Genomic DNA, 14,852 nt, shown 5'->3' with positions numbered 1-14,852 from the left:
GAATAATCTTGGGCTCCCCAGAAGAAGAGCATCATTGTGCCACAGAACACACCCGGCTGAGTTCGAGAATACGTCCCGTAGTGGGGCAATATGGCCATGATTGTGGCATGGAATATGGCCAGCACCAAACCACAAGGTCACCACTGCGTAACCGAGGAACTACTGCAATGCCGCAGACTTTGAGATGAACTAATGTGCAGATAATTGCATTTAAGATATGGTGCCAAGGAAGGTACCAGCCACTCTTCGCAGGGGCCTGGACTGGAAGCTGCTGCGGATCTTGGGGTCGGATGTGCCACAAGTAGGGGGTAGGTTTTGAAGGAGCCCCAAGATAATAAAGCTGCAGATAGGAGCTTGAGGGTGATAGAGACCCACTGAAACAGCTGGCAGGGTGTAGACTGGGTCCACGAGGAATGCTTGTGAGGGGACCAGTAGGAGAGGGCCTAATGAATCTATGAAAGGAGGCGTGTAGGAAAGTGCTGTGAAATTCCATGTTACTGGTGGGAGCATCACTCTAGTCCTCTGCTTTCATGTAACCAGCAAGATGCATTCTTGAAACTGATCTGGCCTATTTCAAGTGTGCAATAGTGTCCAACAGCTTGGGAAAGGTCTAAAGGCATAGCACATCTGTTGCTTGCATTTTCCAGGTCGTCTGCATACTATCACAAATTCTGGGTCTTTGGTAGGGTCCACTGGGAAAAAGTCATTGCTGTTTAGAACGTGCATGCCGACGGGTGTGGCCACCTACTTTGGCTCCTTGCATGAGAATTCATACCAAAGGACATGATGCCCACAGTTGGCCAGTGCATGGAAGTGCTGGATGTGAGGAGTTGCGAGGGTGAGGGGGAGGGTGGGTCATGTGTAATGATCATATTGTGATGATGTGGAGAGATCTACACCTCTCTGAGGGATAAAAAATAGATTTCCCATGCATTAGGAGTATCTGACCTATATTATGTTAGCATGATGCATCTATATGTACCCTCTTTCACTTACAAATATATATTTATCTATATGCACTTGCAAGGGGTAAAACGTTTATTCGCTCCTTGCGTATATATTGCTAACAGAGTAGGCCGAGAACCATACAGACGCCATTTTCTGAGCCTATGCCCGAACACGGGCTGTGATCACGTGTTAGTCTCCGGCAGTTGTCAGGACCCAGTTCACCTGAATTACTGGGAGCAGCTGAGCGTAGGCTGTCTACTCGGCTGTCCTGAGGCTCAAGGTCGCATCTGGCTTTGGGTGAGATAAGCGCATTCCTGAAGGCTCCGTGCCTACACTCCCGGGCACCAAGAAGAAAGGGAGTCACGACTCCTGCCTTTCTCAGTAATAAATAGTTAAGCTTTGAACTAATCATGTGTGCCGTATATGGTCCTTCCCTGGAGCTCGAGGGCCAACTGGTGTTTTTCCTTTTACAGTGATTATATGTGTGGAACTGAAAAGTATATAACCTCATGTTTGAATGCGCGCCAACAGTCTTCTCCGCGCACCTGATGGGTGAGGGTGGGAGAGGCTCCTCTATAGAGCATTTTGCTTAACCCCTTCAGCGCTGCGCGAATTCCGCTGCGGTGCTGAAGGTTCCAAAAACACAATAGAACCATGACGGAATGGTTCAGTCATAAGCACAGGCCAACCGACGTTCATGACGGAACCGTTCCGTCATGAGCATGGAAGGGGTTAATAAATGATTGAACTTTCTTCACTGCCAACTGACTGATTATGTGGTCATTGGGATTGGGGCTATTGGTAGGTATAGCCCTTTATGTTATTTTTATGGTACTTCCTCTGTGGTTTTCAGCATGCCGGCAGCTTTGAACAGCTCTGCTGGCCCCTTCATGTTATTTCATATGATATAATCTCCATAGCTGGTTACTACTCCGGGTTGTCCAATCTGAGATTTTGTGTATTGTCCTGAGCCATCATGGTTGGCGGGCGATAGAGGTGGAGAGATCTGTTGGGAGAGACATTTTAATGATCCTATACTGGAGTGTATTTATGAGATGTAAAGAAGCAGTCAGATTGTACAGATGTTTGGGGACAGCATTCATTGGACTATATCAAAGACCTCCAAAACTGTCCAGTGATGTGTGACAGAACTCTCCAGTTATTCTATGCCTGTTTATTTGGGGATGTTTGTTTTCTTGGCTGTACAGTGCAAGGTTGCTTGTGCAGAGTTAGTGGTTGCTTGTTCAGAATATATGACTGTGTGTGCATGCCTGCAAGACAAAGCTGAGTGGAGCAGTGCATGCCCGCAAGACAAAGCTGAGTGGAGCAGTGCATGCCAGCAAGACAAGGCTGAGTGGGCAGTGCATGCCGGCAAGACAAGGCTGAGTGGGCAGTGCATGCCGGCAAGACATGGCTGAGTGGGCAGTGCATGCCGGCAAGACATGGCTGAGTGGGCAGTGCATGCCGGCAAGACAAGGATGAGTGGAGCAGTGCATGCCGGCAAGACAAGGCTGAGTGGAGCAGTGCATGCCGGCAAGACAAGGCTGCATGGAGCAGTGCATGTCGGCAAGACAGGGCTGAGTGGGCAGTGCATGCCGGCAAGACAAGGCTGAGTGGGCAGTGCATGCCGGCAAGTCAAGGCAGAATGGAACAGTGCATGTTGTAGGAAGGTAGATACCGGACTATGGTTACCCCCGACTTTTTGCCTGGTGTTTTGCTGGTTTTCCGACTTAGTTGACCTGGGGCCCTGCCAATCAGGACCCCAGGCCTACTGCTCTCTCTAAAATGGATTCCATGTACCTTAGGTACATTTCCAATTGGAACTGGGCCACCTTGTCAGACCCTGTAACTCAGGGCATGGGTGTACCCAGGGCTGCCAGGGGCTGCAGCATGTATTATGCCACCCCTGGCTGGCCTCCTAAATTTGACACAACTGGCTGCATGACAGCTGGGGCAAAGTCGTGTAATCACCCTTTGCTGTAGATATAGGATAACTATATCTAACCCTAAAATGGACACACAGATTCCTATCAGTCACTCCTATGGCAGGCCTTAACAATCCTGAAGGCAGAGTGCTTGGAATCGTGTGAGATGGTGCTCTGGCATGAGCTGAGCCTGTCTGCAGCTTGCGGAACCAAGTCCTAATAGCTGTTCCATGATATCGCATACCATATACTCTTAAGTGCATTATAATCCTCGCGGTTAAATGCTATCTTTGGTATTGCTTTATCAAAACATGTCGAGTAAGGTGTCATACGAATTGGAATACTAACCCCTCGCCAATTCTGGCGACGGGGTTAGCATTCCACCCTTCTAGAGGGACACGACATGTATGTAACTGTGAACCCCGGTTAAAGTTAACTAAAGCCTCAGCTCCACAAAATGGATGCTGCCACCACAGACACGAGTCTGACCTCCTGCTGCTGGGAGTCCTTCCCAGCGAGGAGAGCTTGGACAAAGGGTTTCCTGTCAAGGGCGGTGTTCGCACCGTCCCAGACAGGGTTTGGGTATTCTGGGTAGGTAGGGCTTTGCGAGAAGGTGACTGCGGAGTGGCACCCCGGTGCTCACTACGCATCTGCCGGTCAGAACCAGTTCCAGGGGCGCCAGCCCCTGACCTGGGGACAGTCCGGCAGGGGAGAGAGGGGTGTAACTACCCCCCTTCCTGGTCCCACCCTTAGGGCAGGACCTAGTCATGTACCCACCCCTTTCTTTAGGATAAAGGCCGGAGCGGGGACCCTTCCAAATTAGATCATCTTTGAATCAAGAATACTTTCTACGAAAGGACTTCGAGACTCTTCTCAAGATTTCTCCCTTGTGGCTAAGGAGTAATCACCCCGCACCAGCGGGCACCATCTAAGAACTCTGCGGTTTGCTGCAAGTCCTTCCTCAAGGAATCCGACAGCCCAGCTCGACGAGAACCGGCTTCCCTGGCACCTCTGACCTCTACCCACGTCGTCAGCTCAGCTGAGATCTGTGGGTGCGACGAGACCTCGAGGGACCAGCCATCATCAAAACCTGCAAGCTTTCTTAAACAGCACGACCATCGAAGCAATTCTCTGGTGAGTGCTCTGGGGTCCGAGAAGCCCCGACCCCGAGCAGCTCCAGCACCGAAGTGCAGTCTCCCAGCATCTCCACGATCTGCGTGGGGCCCTTCTGCTCGCTGCTCAGCACGTTGTCTGGTCACCAGCCGCTGGCTTGTGCCCTTCTTTGACGACATCCGACAACCAACGCTGCTGGTCTGGTTGCTCCAGACTGGCCTTTGCTTCCATCTTTGAGAGAAGCACCCCGGACCCTCCTGGTCCACTCAAGACGCCATTTTAGGCCCACCACGTGGCCCTGAAATCTGCCAAGGCTTGTTGCCCCAATCCTGGGCCCAGCGACGCCGACAGCATCAACCTTCGTGGGACAGCTCGCACCTCCATCCTGGTCGCCGACAACGCCTCCTGGTCCGTGAGACTGCAGAGCCTAGCGTCGCCCACTCACCTAGTCGAGGTGACGGCCAACCGGTGCCTTCCTGGTACCCTCTGACTACTGGCTAGTAGTACGAACTTGGTCCCCTCTGCTTTCAGGTATCAACGATCTCTGATCCAGGCTTGGATCTCTACGAACTATTCAGCACTGGTCGCCGGCCAGCAACTCCTTTTCTTCCGGCTCCTGGCTCGTCAGCGAAGACCCCGACGCCTGTAAGACTTGTGCAGCCGCAGCCCTCGTGGCTAGGTAACTTCGGCATTTCGGTGCCTGCATAGCCTCCTTACTCTAGGGTCCCGAGTCCCTCGCTTCCGACTTGCCTTATCGGGTCCGCCCGAGACCACTAAACTTTCCGTGTCCTCGGACACTTGTTTTAATTGTGCACTTGAAGTATTTTCCTAAGAGTTTTGGTTTGTGCTTAGTACCCTGTCCTCATAAAGAGTCCAGGGCTGTTGTGATTCTTAATAAATATTCTGTTTATTTTCATAACACTTGTGTGGTGTCCTTTCACTTGGGGTTCAAGGGGTATGTGATGGTATAACAGCTGGCTTAACACGCCCTCTAGAGTTTAGCCCGAAGACTGCTCGTATCCACGCTACTAGGATAGCTGGTCTAAGGTTCACTTACAACCAATCACCATAAGGGTCGTTTGGAACGATACATAGCGGTCGCTAGAATAGCGAACGCTGCATATCGGGCCAACTTCTCACATTGGTGGCAGCGGTGGGATTTGAGCTTGCTGTTGTTTTACCACGCGTATCCTAAGAACATCTTGTGAAAGATCGCATAAGTACTCCAGGTACATATAACCTAGCTTAGAATACTCTGAGTTCTACTGAACCAGCTGTTGTAGCTCTTCAAGGCTTAGCACACGTTGGCTGCAACTCTTAGCAAGGGCTCAGTAGGTAAACCCATAGTGTAGGTAGGTGCATCACTTACACCACACTAGAAACAGCATGTCGGACAAAGGCGGAAACTCCGAGTCTCCCCTCGTGTCAGTCGACCTTCCACAGGTCACCTCCAGATATGCTGCGCTTAGCTTTCATGAGATGCGACAGATCTGTATGTCTCGAAAGATAAAGCAGGGTGCAAACCCTACCATTCCGTTTCTGATTGGTCTCTTGGAGACTTATGATGCCAGGAAGGCGGGTAACACCGACCATTCTCATCCCGAAATGGAAATGCCTCCCCTCGAGGGAACCCGAGGTGACCCTGACCTTATCCATCTCTCTGCCGAGGGCGAAGAGGAGGACGAGGAACCAGAGACATCTGGGGATGAGGCAGACAATGGTCCAGTCATAGTTAGTCAGCTAACTCAGGACAACTTAAGCCGGCACGAGATTGGTACTAGGAGACCCCTGGGGCCTCTCTCGGGCCAGCTTAACATTGGGAACGGACGAGTTAGGTCTCTGTCGAGAGGCTCTAACAGATCCGCTCGAACCAATGGCTCTCGAGGTTCTGCTCGAAGAGGGATGACATCACCTCAGAGGAGAATGTACGAAGCAAAGGAGCGGGAAGTCAATCTGCGGATCGAAAGGGAAGAACTTGCCCTAGCCAAAGAGAGACTCGCCTTTGCTCGAGAGCAAGAGTTGAGTGGGACGATTCCCACTGGTGGCAGCATTCCCCCACGGGAACCCAGGAGTTTAGACACTAAGCACCTGAATAAGATAGTGCCCCCCTTTAAGCAAGGGGACGACATCCACAAATGGATTACTGCTTTGGAGCGGGCCTGCACTGTACAGTGCGTCCCCCAGAGTCAGTGGGCAGCTATCTTGTGGCTCTCCTTTGAAGGTAAAGGTAGAGATAAGCTCCTCACTACTAGAGTCGAGGATGCTAACAATTACCAGGTCCTGAAGAGCACACTGATTGATGGGTTCGGCTTAACCACTGAGCAGTACAGGTTGCTGTTCAGGGATACCCATAAAACTCAGTCTCAGGACTGGTCTGACTTTGTCGATTGTGCCACTAAGGCTTTTGAAGGCTGGCTACTGGGAAGTAAGGTTACTGATTTTAAAGGATTGTACAATCTAATTATGAGAGAGCAAATCTTAAGTAATTGTCAGAACCAGTTATTACACCAGCACCTGGTAGACTCTGATCTGACCTCTCCACAAGAATTGGGTAAGAGGGCGGACAAATGGGTCAGAACCAGGGTCAGGCCAAAGAACCAGGGTGGTGACCAAAAGAAGGAATCGACCAAGCCTCAAGAGAAGGGTGGGAATAAATCTTCTGATCAAACCACAGGGCCCCAAAATTCCTCTGAAAAGGGTGGGTCCCCAACTTCTCCCAAAACCCAAAAGAAACCTTATTGTCACACCTGCAGACAGGTGGGCCATTACAAAACTGACAGCAGTTGTCCCAAGGCCAACAACAATAAGGAGAACATACCCCCAAATAAAGCTTCCCAGCCTCCTGTTACTACTAGTAGTAATCCCCCAGGTGGTGGGAGTGCCCCCAAGAATCTGGGTGCATTTTCTTTGGGAGTGCCTGGGGACTCTGGCCTAACCAGGTCCCCTGACTTAGATACTCTTGTCTGTGAGACTGGCATGGGGTTTGCCAACTTCACCACCTGTCCCAACACTTTGGGCAGGTACAGACAGGAGCCCCTCATCAATGGTTCAAAAGTTGACGCCTACAGAGACACAGGGGCTAGCATCACCATGGTGGCTGAGAGCCTAGTCCCCTCAAGGCAACTTATGCCTGGTGCCACATACCAGGTAGTGAACATTGATGGAGTGCAGAGAGATCATCCCATAGCAGTGGTAAATCTCAGCTGGGGAGGTGTCACTGGTCACAAGAGAGTGGAAGTGTCACCAAACTTGCCTGTAGATTGCCTACTGGGGAATGATTTAGAGACCTCAGCCTGGGCTGAGGTAGAGCAAGAAACCCATTTTAAAATGGTAAACCTCCATGGTAAGGGTAGTGGGGCAGTGATAGCCACAGCCCCAGTCCAAGATGTCCTCCCTGAACAGGTTGGCAAGGCTGCGATGGTCACAGCCCAAACCCAAACTGAGTCCCTTCCTGAAAAGGTTGGTGGAGTTGTGATGGCCACAGCTCAAACTCAGACCGATAACAGTGTTGTGAAGCCTGAAACTATGGATCACTCCACTCAGACAGAGAGCATTGAGGAGGAAGAAAAGTCTTCCCCCTCCCAGACGCTAGGTGAGAGCCAGCCTCCTCCGGGAACTGACTCTACCCCTGGTGAAGGAACTGCCCCAGAGGTAGTCAGGCCTAGCCTGGCAGAGCCCCTGATGACAGTGGAACCTTCCCAGGTGGGACCCAGTCTGGAGCAGGTAACCTGCCCCTCTCTACCCTGCCTCAGTCAGCCCAGGGCTGTAGAGGTCAGGGAGGCCAGTGGTGGACCCCAAAGGGCCCCCTGTCCAAAAGAATTTCCCAATCAGCAGATTAGGATCACTGAAGCTAGTAACCCTAGCCAAGTGAAAATAAAACACACTCCTGAGGGATCCCCCTTAAACTTAGTTAGGGAACTCCCACAGCTGGACACTGTTGGGCACAGCCAAACCTGGGGCCTAAAAACCCCAAACCTGACCTGTCCCTCCAGTAAGCCAAACAGGGGGACTCAGCCTCCAGCTTTAGGTAGCCAGAGGTTGACCCTGAGAGCTCATAGCAACTCAGTACTGGAAAGAAAGGCACATATGGTGGATAGTGGTTGGAGGAAGTTGAGCCCAACAGTAGTGGAGACTCACTTCAGTACTCCATTCCCACACCAGCCTTTTACTTTGCCAAAGCACGCCACAGGTAGTGATTCCCTATGGTGGAGACCCTCAGATACCCTTAGGGTGAGGGGTTGCTTAGTGGACTATGATACAGGGGGTAACCATGCCAGTGCATGTACCACCTCATATGGCCACTCAGGCAATATAGGCTTACCTGGACAAGGATAGCCTTATCTCCTTTCGTTTGGGGGGGGTTGTGTAGGAAGGTAGATACCGGACTATGGTTACCCCCGACTTTTTGCCTGGTGTTTTGCTGGTTTTCCGACTTAGTTGACCTGGGGCCCTGCCAATCAGGACCCCAGGCCTACTGCTCTCTCTAAAATGGATTCCATGTACCTTAGGTACATTTCCAATTGGAACTGGGCCACCTTGTCAGACCCTGTAACTCAGGACATGGGTGTACCCAGGGCTGCCAGGGGCTGCAGCATGTATTATGCCACCCCTGGCTGGCCTCCTAAATTTGACACAACTGGCTGCATGACAGCTGGGGCAAAGTCGTGTAATCACCCTTTGCTGTAGATATAGTATAACTATATCTAACCCTAAAATGGACACACAGATTCCTATCAGTCACTCCTATGGCAGGCCTTAACAATCCTGAAGGCAGAGTGCTTGGAATCGTGTGAGATGGTGCTCTGGCATGAGCTGAGCCTGTCTGCAGCTTGCGGAACCAAGTCCTAATAGCTGTTCCATGATATCGCATACCATATACTCTTAAGTGCATTATAATCCTCGCGGTTAAATGCTATCTTTGGTATTGCTTTATCAAAACATGTCGAGTAAGGTGTCATACGAATTGGAATACTAACCCCTCGCCAATTCTGGCGACGGGGTTAGCATTCCACCCTTCTAGAGGGACACGACATGTATGTAACTGTGAACCCCGGTTAAAGTTAACTAAAGCCTCAGCTCCACAAAATGGATGCTGCCACCACAGACACGAGTCTGACCTCCTGCTGCTGGGAGTCCTTCCAGCGAGGAGAGCTTGGACAAAGGGTTTCCTGTCAAGGGCGGTGTTCGCACCGTCCCAGACAGGGTTTGTGTATTCTGGGTAGGTAGGGCTTTGCGAGAAGGTGACTGCGGAGTGGCACCCCGGTGCTCACTACGCATCTGCCGGTCAGAACCAGTTCCAGGGGCGCCAGCCCCTGACCTGGGGACAGTCCGGCAGGGGAGAGGGGTGTAACTACCCCCCTTCCTGGTCCCACCCTTAGGGCAGGACCTAGTCATGTACCCACCCCTTTCTTTAGGATAAAGGCCGGAGCGGGGACCTTTCCAAATTAGATCATCTTTGAATCAAGAATACTTTCTACGAAAGGACTTCGAGACTCTTCTCAAGATTTCTCCCTTGTGGCTAAGGAGTAGTCACCCCGCACCAGCGGGCACCATCTAAGAACTCTGCGGTTTGCTGCAAGTCCTTCCTCAAGGAATCCGACAGCCCAGCTCGACGAGAACCGGCTTCCCTGGCACCTCTGACCTCTACCCACGTCGTCAGCTCAGCTGAGATCTGTGGGTGCGACGAGACCTCGAGGGACCGGCCATCATCAAAACCTGCACGCTTTCTTAAACAGCACGACCATCGAAGCAATTCTCTGGTGAGTGCTCTGGGGTCCGAGAAGCCCCGACCCTGAGCACCTCCAGCACCGAAGTGCAGTCTCCCAGCATCTCCACGATCTGCGTGGGGCCCTTCTGCTCGCTGCTCAGCACGTTGTCTGGTCACCAGCCGCTGGCTTGTGCCCTTCTTTGACGACATCCGACAACCAACGCTGCTGGTCTGGTTGCTCCAGACTGGCCTTTGCTTCCATCTTTGAGAGAAGCACCCCGGACCCTCCTGGTCCACTCAAGACGCCATTTTAGGCCCACCACGTGGCCCTGAAATCTGCCAAGGCTTGTTGCCCCAATCCTGGGCCCAGCGACGCCGACAGCATCAACCTTCGTGGGACAGCTCGCACCTCCATCCTGGTCGCCGACAACGCCTCCTGGTCCGTGAGACTGCAGAGCCTAGCGTCGCCCACTCACCTAGTCGAGGTGACGGCCAACCGGTGCCTTCCTGGTACCCTCTGACTACTGGCTAGTAGTACGAACTTGGTCTCCTCTGCTTTCAGGTATCAACGATCTCTGATCCAGGCTTGGATCTCTACGAACTATTCAGCACTGGTCGCCGGCCAGCAACTCCTTTTCTTCCGGCTCCTGGCTCGTCAGCGAAGACCCCGACGCCTGTAAGACTTGTGCAGCCGCAGCCCTCGTGGCTAGGTAACTTCGGCATTTCGGTGCCTGCATAGCCTCCTTACTCTAGGGTCCCGAGTCCCTCGCTTCCGACTTGCCTTATCGGGTTCGCCCGAGACCACTAAACTTTCCGTGTCCTCGGACACTTGTTTTAATTGTGCACTTGAAGTATTTTCCTAAGAGTTTTGGTTTGTGCTTAGTACCCTGTCCTCATAAAGAGTCCAGGGCTGTTGTGATTCTTAATAAATATTCTGTTTATTTTCATAACACTTGTGTGATGTCCTTTCACTTGGGGTTCAAGGGGTATGTGATGGTATAACAGCTGGCTTAACACGCCCTCTAGAGTTTAGTCCGAAGACTGCTCGTATCCACGCTACTAGGATAGCTGGTCTAAGGTTGACTTACAACCAATCACCATAAGGGTCGTTTGGAACGATACATAGCGGTCGCTAGAATAGCGAACGCTGCATATCGGGCCAACTTCTCACACATGTCGGCAAGACAAGGCTGAGTGGAGCAGTGCATGTCAACAAGACAGGGCTGAGTGGAGCAGTGCATGCCGGCAAGACAAGGCTGAGTGGAGCACTGAACTAAAGCTAGAGAAGTCCTCCCAACAGGTGTAGTAGATAGATGTGAGGCTAGAATGAGCTTCCATATTTCAGGAGTACTCAACTGGTGGACTTGAGACATCAAGAGGTCCTGTGGATTTTCAGTGTCTCGATAAACTGAGACGTCACACCTTGGAGGTTGTTACTGGCCACTCTTGACTAGCACTGTACGTGGCTAGGATCATTGCAGTTGGGTGTATTAGTCGAATTGGTTCATCTGAGGCCATTTAAGACTGCAACTCCCAGAACTAATTTGCTTGTCAAATGAAGGCAGACACTGGGGGGACACTGATGGGGAGCCGAAACGGAGGACTGATGGGGCAACATCATCAACGAGAGATGGTAAGTAAGGAGTGTTGTAGTGCCCAGGATGCAAGCTACTGGTCAAGAAATTAGACAAAAGATGAGGAGGAGCATAAGGGAGGGGCAAGGAGGAGCAAGGTGGGGTGGGCAGGAGTGGCAAGGGGGGTGGGAGTGCCAGAGAGGGGGTCTTGTTCATCCCAGGAGTGAAGGTGTAGGAGACAGGAAGAATACAGACTACGTGGAGATGGGGAGAGGTGCTGTCATGAGTTATGGTCCGGCAGCATCATTGGGGGAGGGGTCAAACAGATACATTATAGAATTGATGTACAATAGAGTTGGAATTTCATATCATAGGAGAAGGTTTGCGCGTTATCTTCATGGCAACAGTGGTCTTCAAAGAAAGCAAAGGGTTGGCAAGCAAAGGGTTGGCAAGCAATGTCAGGCTGTCAACCCTATGCAGCACAAGCCTCAACCAAGTGCATACAAATGTAATCGGCGGAAGTGTGGATCCAGCCTCCTTGGATCTGTAATCTCATGAAACACAAATCTACATCAGATTATTTAGCAGTTTTCATTTTGTTACTTCTTACCGCTTAACTTCCAAATAATGACCTGGCTTCATAGCAGAGCCCAAGTATATGTAGTCCGGAGCCTTCGATGGCGTGCTTGGTGCCCCCTGTATCTGTGGTCAAGAGCGTTTGAGGGTGTGCCCTTTGCGGCTAGTGGGAACATCATAGCAATGATGGCCCGTCTCATCGAACACGCTATTGGGCCAAAGCTTACAGCATCAGGAAAGCAGTGAATATGAATTTAATACTAGAGACAAATAACCAACTCGGTGCTCCTAAGGCCACCATGCTTTTCCTGCTTGTTGAAGGCCCCCAAACCTACATCCAAGTCAAGAACAGCGGTTGTGGAGTGCAAAGCTTTGGGGACACTCCCGATCCAGAACAAACATCAGCAGCTCTGGTCTCTGCACAGTGAAGAAGGTCCTCAACAACCAACACTGGTGGCCGGGACCACTTCCAGAGACGGATCTTGATACTTACTGCTACCAAAGTTAGAGGTGGCCCAAATGCACTCCTGATGGGATCACAAGAAGGTATCATGGACCCTTCCAGCTAGCTTCCTGCCAGTTCCCATCACACAATTAAAACTCAAAGGCACTCCCCAACAGATAGCCAGAAATTTGTGGGTGATCTAAGTAGGTCTGAATCTGCAATTCCAGCTGATATCTTCGCATGTGTTCCAAGCAACCACAATGGATTGCTTCAGAATAGGGAATCAACCGCGGGACCTGGAATTAATGTGTGCAAAACCAAAGGTTTTTCCTGAGTTTGAGGACATCTTCCACCTGTCCAGAACTTTTTGAAACTGTCCATGGAAACCTCTAGCTTTGCCAGGTGCATTTCTGCCAGACCTGGCGTTCCCGATGTTGGCACACCGGGCCATTCACAATTGCGTGCAACGGTATTCTCCACAGGAATACCGCTTTGGGCAACTCCAAAGTCCTTCACTTGCATTTCCTTTCGCTCTAGGGTTCTTGTTATCGTGTCCTTTTTTTTTATATATCGGGATAGACATGGCACCGTCTCTACAGACCATTTTTGCAAAGATTGACCAGAACGCCTGAAAGTTTTTACGTGCAATACCCACCCCTCCATAAAAGAATAAGAGATCCTGGTGAGAAATTCTGACTGGTCAGGAGTTCTAGCACATAAGACATTTCACGTCGCGCTTACCAGGTACCATGTGACGCTGGGCGTTACATTCATTGGATAATATCCATCTATATCGGGGCACGTCATTATCTCTAAATGCCCAGATGGGAAGTCGAGCAATTCCGGCTTCGCCCATTGGCTGACGCAGGATCCAGGATCTTTCTGAAGCACCTCCACTGGAAAGGCAACCTTGCTGCAGTATGTGGTGTTCCTGAAAGAGAAGACATCCCTTCAGCACATTTCTTAAAGGGCTGCAGTTCTGACAAGAGAAACTGTTCGACATTTAAAGCACTATTAAAAGAGCAGAGGTGGTCTCCCGACATTGTGCACTCTGTAAATGTTAATAACAAGATGCTGCAGCGAAGGCACGTCACTTCATCTCTATAGATATAAACTGGAACCTTTACTTTAAATGTCAAAGGCAAACGTATGCTGATTCATAGCATCTCTAGTGGTACCCAGCGAGGAATTAACTTGAAAGATTTAAAGTTCTCATGCCAGGCAGCAAGACACATGCTAGGCATGAGGTGTTTTTTATTTTATTTTTTATTTTTAAAGTTCTGTATAGCGCAAACATGACCCAAGCGGGTATCAGAGCGCTTCACAATTTTGGGTAAGTAGGATACACTATTGGGAAGGGAACATTTGTTACATATGCAGGGCGCGTGCATGACCCGTGTGGGTACAGAAGTGCTTCACATTAGTGTAGGACAGGTACAGTAATGGGAAAAGAACATTCAACACATATGTACTTAGCATGATAACCATGTTATGACCAGGTATATAGCCATGGAAAAAGTCAATCAAGACAACCAAATAGAGGACAGTGATGAAGCCCGGAGCCGAGGCCTTTAGGGCAGAAACTTGAACATTAGGATTTTTTTCACTTCCTTTTTGAAAGAAGCGGTGGAGGCGATTCAGTGGACTTCCAGAGGAAGAGAGTCCCAAATCTTCGGGCAACGCCTGAGAAGGCTCAGTTGCTCGTTCTCATTTTGAGGGAAATCTGTGGTTTCAGGAGCAGTGAACTTGCGCTTCATGACGGTCTACAGTCCCCTGACAATTCTAGTTTTTGAGCCAGATAAATGGGGGTCTTGCAATGAAGGGCTTTCAGAGTCATGCAAGCAATTTTTACCTGTATCCTTGCATCGTATGGCAACCAGTTTAGGGATTTTAGGGCTGGGGATATGTGATTATTTCTTTTTGTCCCAGTAATCAATCTGTGGTGTGTACGGGGGGGGAGGGGGTTGCGGGGAGGGTAGAGCCGGTTGTTGCATCCTCAGTTACTCAAGGCAGCAACTTGAATAAGGTCTCCTACTGGTGTGTGGAGAATTGTCCTTCAGAGAACCAGTGGACAGAGGGTCTAACATTCTTGGACAGGAAGGGGCGGGGGGCGAAGTGTGCAGATGCAATTAGTTATTGGGCAGACACCAAGCCATGGTGGAGGGCAGCATCGGGCATGGAGCTCAGGAACTCACGCAGACACAAGGTCGGCGCTGTGACCGGTGTAGGGCATGAATGCCCTGAGGCGTGGAGGACCAAAATAGCAAGTTTTAAAATAGATTTTATGATTTATTCTGTCTGGAGGTCCAGGCTAGGAACTCGGATGCAGAGAGGGTCTAGGCTGTTGACAACAGCTTCATCACCAGCAACGTACACAGCAGGACGATGGTTGCGTTGGAGAAGGAGCAATGCTGGAGCCATGGGACGTTGGATGTGATGCTTGACCCAACAAACGCTGCTTTTAAGAGACTGGGGCATTTGCCAACAGTGCCTGAGGCCTGGCTCTGGTCAAGCTCCACATTCAATATCCTTCCGCGGGACAGTGCTCGTTCAATCTCTCAGGC

At 50.6% G+C, this 14,852-nt stretch overlaps 1 protein-coding gene across 2 annotated transcripts in view; it reads right to left on the bottom strand.

Moving 5' to 3' along the window:
* The window catches only part of IL1RAP (interleukin 1 receptor accessory protein), a 305,541-nt gene that overhangs the window by 85,519 nt on the left and 205,170 nt on the right, over positions 1 to 14,852 (bottom strand). For both annotated transcript variants that reach the window (XM_086944629.1, XM_086944630.1), the window contains exon 4: positions 13,030 to 13,219. In XM_086944629.1, the coding sequence (XP_086800755.1) occupies positions 13,030 to 13,219 (190 nt within the window). The remainder of the gene's footprint in view (positions 1 to 13,029; positions 13,220 to 14,852) is intronic.

Source organism: Lissotriton vulgaris, chromosome 11 (assembly GCF_964263255.1).
Source record: "Lissotriton vulgaris chromosome 11, aLisVul1.2, whole genome shotgun sequence".
NCBI classification, from domain to species: domain Eukaryota; kingdom Metazoa; phylum Chordata; class Amphibia; order Caudata; family Salamandridae; genus Lissotriton; species Lissotriton vulgaris.
Note: the sequence above shows the minus strand (reverse complement) of the source record. Positions and strands in the feature narration are given on the sequence as shown.